This window comes from Pelophylax lessonae (genome assembly GCF_965119305.1).
Source record: "Pelophylax lessonae genome assembly, chromosome: 11".
NCBI classification, from domain to species: domain Eukaryota; kingdom Metazoa; phylum Chordata; class Amphibia; order Anura; family Ranidae; genus Pelophylax; species Pelophylax lessonae.
In genome coordinates, this window is record NC_138778.1 from 214,626,821 (window position 1) to 214,638,953 (window position 12,133).

Below are 12,133 nucleotides of genomic sequence, written 5' to 3' on the forward strand. Positions count from 1 at the left end.
CATGCGATGTCTGCATCACACCGAAACTCACCAGAAATTTTATGTCAAAGGGAAAATAAAATAAAAATTCCAGACAAGTTCCCTCTTGGTGATCTCCCTCTGTTGGCTAGTCTGAGTCTATACCTGGTGCATGTCCCTTTAAAAGCAGCGCCCGCCCCTCCGGATGTTTCTGAGTGGTTTATCAGTCCTGTCAATCAAAGTTCTTCCCCCCCCCTCCTCTCAGCCCCGCCCCCGTGCGGTGGAAGGGCAGTCCCAGTCTGGCGCTGACGTCACGGCCCGTCTGGCTGCCTGGGGTTGGATCCAGCTGTAAGGCAATCTCCTTGGACTTGAGGAGGGGGAAGGAGGAGGAGAGCGCCGGGGAGTTTACTGACTGCTCTCCTTCCAGCAGCCCAGCCAGGCACTGGGGCGATCCGGGACTAAGCCAGGAGCCTGGCAACCTCCAGCACTTCCCTCCAGCCTGGGACTGATACAAAGTAACTCTTCTTCTTCTTCCAGCGATCACAGCAGCCGGCAATGTCCCCGCACACGGTGCTCTGTGCCTCTGAGTGACCCCCCCCCCCCCCATCCCCGGAGAACCCCCCCCCTCCCTCCATGTACAGTCTGATGGGTCTGAACGGTACCGGCACCACCACCCACTCCAATGTCTCCTGTACCTGCAACTGTAAAAGGTCTTTATTCCAGAGCATGGAGATCAGTGAGTACCTTCTATTTCTACTATGTCTGGGGAACTACAACTACCAGCATGCCCTTCCTCCCTGGGGAACTACAAGTAGCAGCCTGCCCTTCCTACTATGTCTGGGGAACTACAACTACCAGCATGCCCTTCCTCCCTGGGGAACTACAAGTAGCAGCCTGCCCTTACTCCCTGGGGAACTACAACTACCAGCATGCCCTTACTCCCTGGGGAACTACAAGTAGCAGCCTGCCCTTACTCCCTGGGGAACTACAACTACTAGCCTGCCCTTACTCCCTGGGGAACTACAAGTAGCAGCATGCCCTTCCTACTATGTCTGGGGAACTACAACTACCAGCATGCCCTTACTCCCTGGGGAACTACAACTACCAGAATGCCCTTCCTACTACCCCTGGGGAACTACAACTACCAGCCTGCCCTTCCTCTCACTCACTGGCTGCTGCTGCTTGTAGTTTCTGCCTGTCCTCCTCTGAGTCTATGGAGTAGCCGACTTTGGAAAAGTTTCTGGGAAGTTTTCTGTACATTGTATAGGAGGGGGAGGGGTGCTGCCTGCTAGACTCGGCTCACTGGAGGCTGTTCTGATACTCAGCTGTGTCCTCACTGATACATTGTATCCAACCCTTCCTTCTATACTCAGCTGTGTCCTCACTGATACATTGTATCCAACCCTTCCTTCTATACTCAGCTGTGTCCTCACTGATACATTGTATCCAACCCTTCCTTCTATACTCAGCTGTGTCCTCACTGATACATTGTATCCAACATTTCCTTCCTTCTACACTCAGCTGTGTCCTCACTGATACATTGTATCCAACATTTCCTTCCTTCTACACTCAGCTGTGTCCTCACTGATACATTGTATCCAACATTTCCTTCCTTCTACACTCAGCTCTGTCCTCACTGATACATTGTATACAAGATTTCCTTCCTTCCTTCCTCAGCTGTGTCCTCACTGATACATTGTATCCAACATTTCCTTCCTTCCTCAGCTGTGTCCTCACTGATACATTGTATCCAACCCTTCCTTCTACACTCAGCTCTGTCCTCACTGATACATTGTATACAAGATTTCCTTCCTTCCTCAGCTGTGTCCTCACTGATACATTGTATCCAACCCTTCCTTTTATACTCAGCTCTGTCCTCCTGATACATTGTATCCGACATTTCCTTCCTCTGCTGTGTCCTCACTGATACATTGTATCCGACATTTCCTTCCTTCCTCAGCTCTGTCCTCACTGATACATTGTATACAAGATTTCCTTCCTTCTACACTCAGCTCTGTCCTCACTGATACATTGTATCCAACATTTCCTTCCTTCCTCAGCTCTGTCCTCACTGATACATTGTATACAAGATTTCCTTCCTTCTACACTCAGCTGTGTCCTCACTGTTACATTGTATCTAACTTTAGCTGTGTCCCTACTGCTATTTTGTACATTTCCTTCTAAACTCTTGTCTCTCCTCACTGTTACATTGTATCTAACATTCCTCCTATACTCAGCTCTGTCATCAGTGATACATTGTACCTAGCTTTTCCTTCTAGACTTGGCTACATTGTATATTTCCCTCCCAGACTCGGGTCTCTCCACTATTACATTGTATCTAAACTTTCCTTCTATAATGTATCAGTGAGGAGAGACCTGAGTCTGGAGGACAATGTAGCAGTGAGGACACAGCTAAAGTTAGAAACAATGTAACAGTGAGGACACAGCAGAGTCTAGAAGGGAATGATGGAGCTGAGTCGGGAAGGAAAAGCTAGATGCAATGTATCAGGGAGGAGGACAGAGTTAAGTCTAGAATGAAAAGTTAGATAAGGAAATGTAACAATGAGGACATGGCCAGGTTTAGATACAATGTAGCAATGAGACTTTAGACTTAACTCTTCCCTCACTGTCGTCACTGCTACATTGTATCTAAACTTAGCTGTGTCCTCATTGTTACATTTCCTTCTCAACTCAGCTGTGTCCTCTGTGATACATTGTATCCAACATTTCCTTCCTTCTTTACCGACTGATACATTGTATCCAACATTTCTTTTTTCCTTCCTTCCTCAGCTCTGTCCTCACTAATACATTGTATCCAACATTCCCTTCCTTCCTTCCACACTCAGCTGTGTCCTCACTGATACATTGTATCTGACCCTTCCTTCCTTCCTCACTGACTGATACATTGTATCTGACATTTCCTTTTCTTTCCTTCCTTCCTCAGCTCTGTCCTCACTGATACATTGTATCCGACCCTTCCTTCCTTAGCTCTGTCCTCACTGATACATTGTATCCGACCCTTTCTTCCTTAGCTCTGTCCTCACTGATACATTGTATCCGACCCTTTCTTCCTTAGCTCTGTCCTCACTGATACATTGTATCCGACCCTTCCTTCCTTAGCTCTGTCCTCACTGATACATTGTATCCGACCCTTCCTTCCTTAGCTCTGTCCTCACTGATACATTGTATCCGACCCTTCCTTCCTTAGCTCTGTCCTCACTGATACATTGTATCCGACCCTTCCTTCCTTAGCTCTGTCCTCACTGATACATTGTATCCGACCCTTCCTTCCTTAGCTCTGTCCTCACTGTTACATTGTATCCGACCCTTCCTTCCTTCCTCATCTGTGTCCTCACTGTTACATTGTATCCGACCCTTCCTTCCTCAGCTGTGTCCTCACTGTTACATTGTATACATTTCCTTCTAGATTCAGGTCTCTCCTCACTGTTACATTGTATCCAACCCTTCCTCCTAGTCTCAGCTCTGTCCTCAATGTTACATTGTATCTAACCTCCCTCTCAGCTCTGTCCTCACTAAAGTTATTCTGAAACAACAAAATGTAATACTTCTAGACTCAGCTCTGTCCTCACTGATACATTGTATCTAACTTCCCTTCTAGACTCCCCTGTCCTCACTGATACATTGTATCTAACTTCCCTTCTAGACTCCCCTGTCCTCACTGATACATTGTATCTAACTTCCCTTCTAGACTCCCCTGTCCTCACTGATACATTGTATCTAACTTCCCTTCTAGACTCCCCTGTCCTCACTGTTACATTGTATCTAACTTCCCTTCTAGACTCCCCTGTCCTCACTGATACATTGTATCTAACTTCCCTTCTAGACTCCCCTGTCCTCACTGATACATTGTATCTAACTTCCCTTCTAGACTCCCCTGTCCTCACTGATACATTGTATCTAACTTCCCTTCTAGACTCCCCTGTCCTCACTGATACATTGTATCTAACTTCCCTTCTAGACTCCCCTGTCCTCACTGTTACATTGTATCTAACTTCCCTTCTAGACTCCTCTGTCCTCACTGTTACATTGTATCTAACTTCCCTTCTAGACTCCCCTGTCCTCACTGTTACATTGTATCTAACTTCCCTTCTAGACTCAGCTCTGTCCTCACTGTTACATTGTATCTGACATTTCCTCCTAGATTCAGCTGTGTCCTCATTTGCCTAGTATCTAACATTCCTGCAACAACGTATCTAACATTTCCTCCTACATTTCTAAGCTGCCTCTGGTAGGTTTCCTCCATTATTAAAGGGACTCAGACAGAGGCTTCTGTTGTGACAGAGAAGGGCTCTGATTTTACCCCCCCCCCCCTTCCTGTCACTTTAATTATCCTTGGTGTGGAGGAAGTGAAAGTTTCCATTTCTTTGTTATTATTATTATTGAGAATTTATATACAGCTGTGACTTTATTACTTTGTTTTGCCAATTGTATCCTAAAACAATCCTGGTTTACAAATTTCCCCCAAATATTTCTAGTTGCTGAACTTGTCAGGAAAGTGTAGATTATAGAATGATGGCGGTGCGCAATTCTTCCCTCCGATTCTTTTTCTTAGTTTTGGGGAAGGCAACAGCAAAGACTTGGAATAAGTTACATAACCCCCCCCCCCCCCCTCCCCTGTAAATCCATGGAGACTTCCTGTCTATCGTTTTCCTGCAAATTCTTAACTTTTTACTTTTCAAGTGTTGAATTCTGGGCCGTTCTGTGCTTTGTGTTGGAATTTTTATTTATTATTTTGCCCCCGACTGGAGCAAGTGACAATGACCTCAGCTGTGTCTGCGACACTGACGCAGCGTCTACCTTTTTTTTGCGCAGAAACTATTGCCTAATGAACAAAGATTGTTCGCCATTCCTTCCAAACTGGAATGTTGCGGTAACACCTTTTTTTTTTTTTTTTAACAGGAAAACTTCAAATAAAAATCTTGCTCAATGCTTTTCTTTTATGAGCCCTCTCAGGAAGTTTAGCATTGACTGTCGGTTGCGTAAGTTTTAAGAGTTAAAAGTCTAACTGTTATGTCTGCAGCTGCACTCTGAGGTTTTTAATGTCTCTGCAACTGAGCTGGGAGCAGTGACTGCACCAAAAATTTTTGGGAGATGGAGGGGGGGGGGGGGGGGAGTGACAACCCCCCTGGGAGGGTGACCAGACAGCTTGCTGGCTGGGTCTGCGTCCAAATAGCAATCGACAAGAGGTCCCTAGCTTGGCAGAGAAACAATTTTTACTTAAAGAGCCCCGACCGCAAAGAGGCGATAGACAAAACCATAGACCCGGAGGCTCTTTATTGATCGTCGCCACAAATCCCCCCCCCCCCCCTCTAAAGACCGTTTGATTTCTCTACCTCCGTTGAAATCTTCCCTTCCGTGTTTTTTATTTTTTTGTATAAATCCCAAATCTGTTGGAGATCACATAAGAAAGATCGGATTTGTGATAAGTGAAGCAGGATCAAGAAGTGTAGCTGAAAGTTGAATGATTAAAAAAAATAAGGATCTGTGTTTTTAGATGGCGTTCGTTGTCCTTTAGCATTAAAATGGGGCGCCGCAGTTTTTAAGTGTCGTCGTTTTTTTTTTGTGATCTGGGTTGGTTGGTGTTGATTTCCCACACACTTAACACACAAAGTGTCAGGGCAAGAAGCGGATAATTAGTGCCGGCTTCTTGGGGTTTCTGTTTAACCGTCTAATAGTCTCTTTAGTCGAATATGCAATTACCATTTTGATCGGTAAGGAATCTCAACTGGGTTTTTTTTTTTTTTTTTTTTTTTATCGCCATTGACGATGACGCAGGGTTTATAAAATCGTTGCCTTAAATGACCTGCTTTCCTGGTTGTTTATTCTTAAAGTAATATACTTGATAGATACTTTATTCTACTCCATCATTGTCTTCATTGTTTGTTTTAGAAGAAATCTAAATTTTTGTTAAGATATTTATTTGCACATTTCAAAAATAAAGCTCAACAGTCCTTCTTCCTTTTTGTTTTTTTGTTTTTTTTCCATTTTGTTTTTTTATTTTTTTTAATTTTATTATTTTTTTTTATTTTAAAAGGTCTTTCAGTGTTGACTGATGATGAATTAGAGGAATAAGGCTATTCTGTATATGAAGTTAGATTGGGTTCAAGGATCTGGCAGTTCTTTAGGAACTGTTTATGGAGTTATATATAGATTTGTGGATGCAGTTTGGAAGATGCTGAATGTTCCACGTCAGGTTGTTGAGGGACCACAAGCTCCAGCATGCTTTGGCAGTCTAGACAAGTAATTCTTGGAACCTTCAGCTCCTCCAGAGTCCGCTAAACATCAAACTGTTAATTCTTCTTAGGATATTAAAACTGTAAAATATTAAGATGATCAGCTTGATCCACCAAACCTGCATTTTGGTCACTTTCTGGTAGATTGGGTTCAAGGATCTGGCAGTTCTTTAGGAAGTAAAGAGTTTTAGGAACTGTATGTGGAGTTATATATAAATTTGTGGATACGGTTTAGAAGATACTGCATGTTCCAGGTCAGGTTGTTGAGGAACCACAAGCTCCAGCATGCTTTGGCAGTCTAGACGAGGAATGCTTGGAACCTTCAGCTCCTCCAGAGACCGCTAAACATCAAACTGCAGCACTGCTAATTCTTAATATATTAAAACTGTAAAATATTAAGATGATCAGCTTGGTCAACCAACCTGCATTTTGGTTACTTTCTGGTAGATGGGTTCAGGGATCTGGCAGTTCTTTAGGAAGTAAAGAGTTTTAGGAACTGTATATAGAGTTTTATATAGATTTGTGGATAAGGTTTGGAAGATGCTGAACGTTCCACGTCAGGTTGTTGATTTATTTATTTTTTAAAAAAGGTCTTTCAGACAGTGTTGACTGATGAATTAGAGGAATAAGGCTATTCTGTATATAGATTTGTGGATAAGGTTTGGAAGATGCTGAATGTTCCACGTCAGGTTGTTGAGGAACCACAAGCTCCAGCATGCTTTGGCAGTCTAGACGAGGAATGCTTGGAACCTTCAGCTCCTCCAGAGACCGCTAAACATCAAACTGCAGCACTGCTAATTCTTAAAATATTAAAACTGTAAAATATTACGATGATCAGCTTGGTCAACCAACCTGCATTTTGGTTACTTTCTGGTAGATGGGTTCAAGGATCTGGCAGTTCTTTAGGAACTGTTTATGGAGTTATATATAGATTTGTGGATGCAGTTTGGAAGATGCTGAATGTTCCACATCAGCTTGTTGAGGGACCACAAGCTCCAGCATGCTTTGGCAGTCTAGACAAGGAATGCTTGGAACCTTCAGCTCCTCCAGAGACGGCTAAACATCAAACTGCAGCACTGCTAATTCTTATTAGATTGGTAAAACTGTAAAATATTAAGGGGATCTGCTTGATCAACCAACCTGCATTTTTGGTCACTTTCTGGTAGATGGGTTCAGGGATCTGGCAGTTCTTTAGGAAGTAAAGAGTTTTAGGAACTGTATATAGAGCTTTATATAGATTTGTGGATAAGGTTTGGAAGATGCTGAACGTTCCACGTCAGGTTGTTGATTTATTTATTTATTTTTAAAAAAAGGTCTTTCAGACAGTGTTGACTGATGAATTAGAGGAATAAGGCTATTCTGTATATAGATTTGTGGATAAGGTTTGGAAGATGCTGAATGTTCCACGTCAGGTTGTTGGGGGACTACAAGCCCCAGCATGCTTTGGCAGTCTAGACAAGGAATTCTTGGAACCTTCAGCTCCTCCAGAGACGGTTAAACATCAAACTGCAGCACTGCTAATCCTTCTTAGACTAGTAAAACTGTAAAATATTAAGATGATCATCTTGGTCAACCAACCTGCATTTTGTTCTTTCTGGTAGATGGGTTCAGGGATCTGGTAGTTCTTTAGGAACTAAAGGAGTTTTTTAGGAACTGTATATGGAGTTAAATAATGATTTGTGGATCAGGTTTGGAAGATGCTGAATGTTCCACGTCAGGTTGTTGAGGAACCACAAGCTCCAGCATGCTTTGGCAGTCTAGACAAGGAATGCTTGGAACCTTCGGCTTCTCCAGAGACCGCTAAACATCAAACTGCAGCACTGCTAATCCTTCTTAGGATATTAAAATTGTAAAATAAAAAGGGGATCTGCTTGGTCAACCAACCTGCATTTTTGGTCACTTTCTGGTAGATTGGGTTCAAGGATCTGGCAGTTCTTTAGGAACTAAAGGAACTGTTTATATGAAGTTATATATAGATTTGTGGATAAGGTTTGGAAGATGCTGAATGTTCCACGTCAGGTTGTTGGGGGACCACAAGCTCCAGCATGCTTTGGCAGTCTAGACAAGGAATTCTTGGAACCTTCAGCTCCTCCAGAGACGGCTAAACATCAAACTGCAGCACTGCTAATTCTTAGGATATTATAACTGTAAAATATTAAGATGATCAGCTTGGTCAACCAAACCTGCATTTTGGTCACTTTCTGGTAGATTGGGTTCAGGGATCTGGCAGTTCTTTAGGAACTGTTTATGGAGTTAAATATAGATTTGCGGATAACGTTTGTAAGATGCTGAATGTTCCATGTCAGGTTGTTGAGGGACCACAAGCTCCAGCATGCTTTGGCTGTCTAGACTAGTAATTCTTGGAACCTTCAGCTCCTCCAGAGATGGTTAAACATCAAACTGCAGCACTGCTAATTCTTCTTAGGATATTTAAAATTGTAAGGGGATCTGGTCAATGGGACCAATCTGCGTTGGATTCCGAAACTTGCATTTATTTGCATCCTGGTAGATGGGTTCAAGGATCTGGTAGTTTTTTAGTAAGTAAAGGAGTTTTAGGAATTGTATATGGCGTTAAATATAGATTTGTGGATAATGTTTGGAAGATGCTGAATGTTCCACATCAGGTTGTCGAGGGACCACAAGCTCCAGCATGCTATGGCTGTCTAGACAAGGGATGCTTGGAACCTTCAGCTCCTCCAGAGACGGCTAAACATCAAACTGCAGCACTGCTAATTCTTCTTAGAATAACTGTAAAATATTAAGGAGATCAGCTTGGTCTACTTTCTGGTAGATGGGTTCAAGGATCTGGCAGTTCTATAGGAACTGTTTTATGAAGTTAAATCTAGATTTGTGGATAAGGTTTGAAAGATGCTGAATGTTCCATGTCAGGTTGTTGATTTATTTTTTTAAAAATGGTCTTTCAGACAGTGTTGATTGATGAATTAGAGGAATAAGGCTATTCTGTATATGAGGTTACATATAGATTTGTGGACACGGTTTGGAAGATGCTGAATGTTCCACGTCAGGTTGTTGAGGAACCACAAGCTCCAGCATGCTTTGGCTGTCTAGACAAGTAATTCTTGGAACCTTCAGCTCCTCCAGAGACGGCTAAACATCAAACTGCAGCACTGCTAATTCTTAGAATAGTAAAAATGTAAAATATTAAGATGATCAGCTTGAGCAACCAACCTGCATTTTGGTCACTTTCTGGTAGATGGGTTCAGGGATCTGGCAGTTCTTTATGAACTAAAGGAGTTTTAGGAACTGTATGTAGAGTTTTATATAAATTTGTGGATAAGGTTTGGAAGATGCTGAATGTTCCACGTCAGGTTGTTGAGGAACCACAAACTCCAGCATGCTTTGTCTGTCTAGACAAGGAATTCTTGGAACCTTCAGCTCCTCCAGAGACGGCTAAACATCAAACTGCAGCATTGCTAATTCTTAGAATAGTAAAACTGTACAATATTAAGGGGATCTGGTCAATTGACCAACCTTCATTGGATTCCGAAAAATTGCATTTTATTTACATCCTGGTAGGTTCAAGGATCTGGCAGTTCTTTAGGAAGTAAAGGAGTTTTAGGAACTGTATGTGGAGTTATATATTAATTTGTGGTTAAGGTTTGGAAGATACTGCATGTTCCATGTCGGGTTGTTGAGGGACCACAAGCTCCAGCATGCTTTGGCAGTCTAGACAAGGAATGCTTGGAACCTTCAGCTCCTCCAGAGACCGCTAAACATCAAACTGCAGTACTGCTAATTCTTATTAGGATATTAAAATTGTAAGGGGATCTGGTCAATGGCACCAATCTGCGTTGGATTCCGAAACTTGCATTTATTTACATCCTGGTAGATGGGTTCAGGGATCTGGCAGTTCTTAAGGAACTAAAGGAGTTTTATGAACTGTATGTGGAGTTATATATTAATTTGTGGTTAAGGTTTCGAAGATACTGCATGTTCCATGTCAGGTTGTTGAGGGACCACAAGCTCCAGCATGCTTTGGCTGTCTACACAAAAAATTCTTGGAACCTTCAGCTCCTCCAGAGACGGCTAAACATCAAACTGCAGCACTGCTAATCCTTCTTAGAATAACTGTAACATATTAAGGAGATCAGCTTAGTCAACCAACCTGCATTTTGTTCTATCTGGTAGATGGGTTCAAGGATCTGGCAGTTCTTGAGGAACTAAAGGAGTTTTTTAGGAACTGTATATGGCGTTAAATAATGATTTGTGGATACGGTTTGGAAGATGCTGAATGTTCCACATCAGGTTGTTGAGGAACCACAAGCCCCAGCATGCTTTGACTGTCTAGACAAGGCATGCTTGGAACATTCAGCTCCTCCGTAGATGGCTAAATATCAGACTGCAGCAATGCTAATCCTTCTTAGAATATTAAAACTGTAAAATAATAAGGGGATCTGCTCGATCGACCAATCTGCATTGGATTCCGAAACTTGCATTTTGTTCACTTTCTGGTAGAGGGGTTCAAGGATCTGGCAGTTCTTTAGGAACTAAAGGAACTGTATATGGAGTCATATATAGATTTGTGCATAATTGCATAAGGTTTGAAAGACTCTGAACGTTCCCCATCAGGTTGTTGAGGAACCACAAGCCCCAGCATGCTTTGGCAGTCTAGACAAGGCATGCTTGGAACGTTCAGCTCCTCAGTAGATGGCTAAATATCAAACTGCAGCACTGCTAATCCTTCTTAGAATTTTAAAACTGTAAATAAATAGGGGTACCTGCGTTGGATTCTGAAACTTGCATTTTGTTCACTTTCTGGGAGATGGGTTCAGGGATCTGGCAGTTCTTTGAGAAACAAACCTCTTAATCGTATTCATAACCTAACCCGCCCCCCCCCCCCCCCCCCCCCCACCAAAATGATCTTTAAATGAGCAAATTGATTATGATCCATGTTCTTGATAAAAGTATAAGGCTTAGGATGCCATTGCAACCCTGAGAAAGTGTTTTTTTGGGGCGCAGGCAATGCTAATCCTCCTTAGAATATTAGAACTGTAAAATATGAAGGAGATATGCTCGATCGACAAACCTGCAATGGATTTCAAACTTTGTATTTTCCAATTGGTAGTGGGGGTTCAAGGATCTGGCTGTTCTTTTAGGAACTAAACTCTTAATCGTAACCTAACCCCCCCAAAATGATCTTTAAGCCAGCAAACTGATTCTGATCCATGTATTTGATAAAGGTATAAGGCTTAATCAGGGATCGCATTGTCAGCACCCTCAAAATACTAGTTCAGGGGTGCAAATTTGATAACTTGCCGGTATTGTCAATTATCTCTTAACATTGCAGAAAGGGTTATGTTTCCAATTCCATTCTTCTTTATTAAAGCAAAGAGAGATGTCCTGATTAGTTGGTTATCATTCACTCTTCCAGTTGGCCTGAATGGCTGGATGGTTGCCGTGGGTTACTGCAGATAGCCTGCTGTGTTACCTTGCTTGACCTCGTTTCAGAACAGCCTGTAGACCATCCCAGGAACGACTGTATATGTGGTCCTGGAAACTGCAAGCCTCCTTTTTATTTAAGGTGGACATGTCAGAAAATAGCCACATATCTCCCTTTTAAGGTAAACCTGTTAGAAAACTGCAACAAATCTTCATTTATTTAAGGTAGACCCATCAGAAAATTGAAACGAATCTCCTTTTTATTTAAGATTCACTTGTCAGAAAATGGCAATAAGTCTCCTTTTCATTCAAGGAAGACATTTTTATTTAAGATGGACATGTCAGAAAGCGATCGCCCTCTGGTGATTCAGCTCATTTTGTCTGAACTGTAAGTAGATCTACCTCCAACGACCTGACATTAGGCCTTTATTTTTGTTAAGGTAGACATGTCAGAAAATAGCAACAAATCTCCTCCTTTTATTTAAGATTGACATGTCAGAAAACTGAAACAAATCTCCTTT

General features: G+C 42.3%; 1 protein-coding gene across 2 annotated transcripts in view; it reads left to right on the forward strand.

Moving 5' to 3' along the window:
- The first annotated feature begins 584 nt into the window (after positions 1-584).
- Positions 585-12,133, forward strand: part of PMEPA1 (prostate transmembrane protein, androgen induced 1) — a 98,485-nt gene continuing 86,936 nt past the window's right edge. For both annotated transcript variants that reach the window (XM_082271672.1, XM_082271673.1), the window contains exon 1: positions 585-694. In XM_082271672.1, the coding sequence (XP_082127798.1) occupies positions 592-694 (103 nt within the window). In that variant the 5' untranslated portion in view covers positions 585-591. The remainder of the gene's footprint in view (positions 695-12,133) is intronic.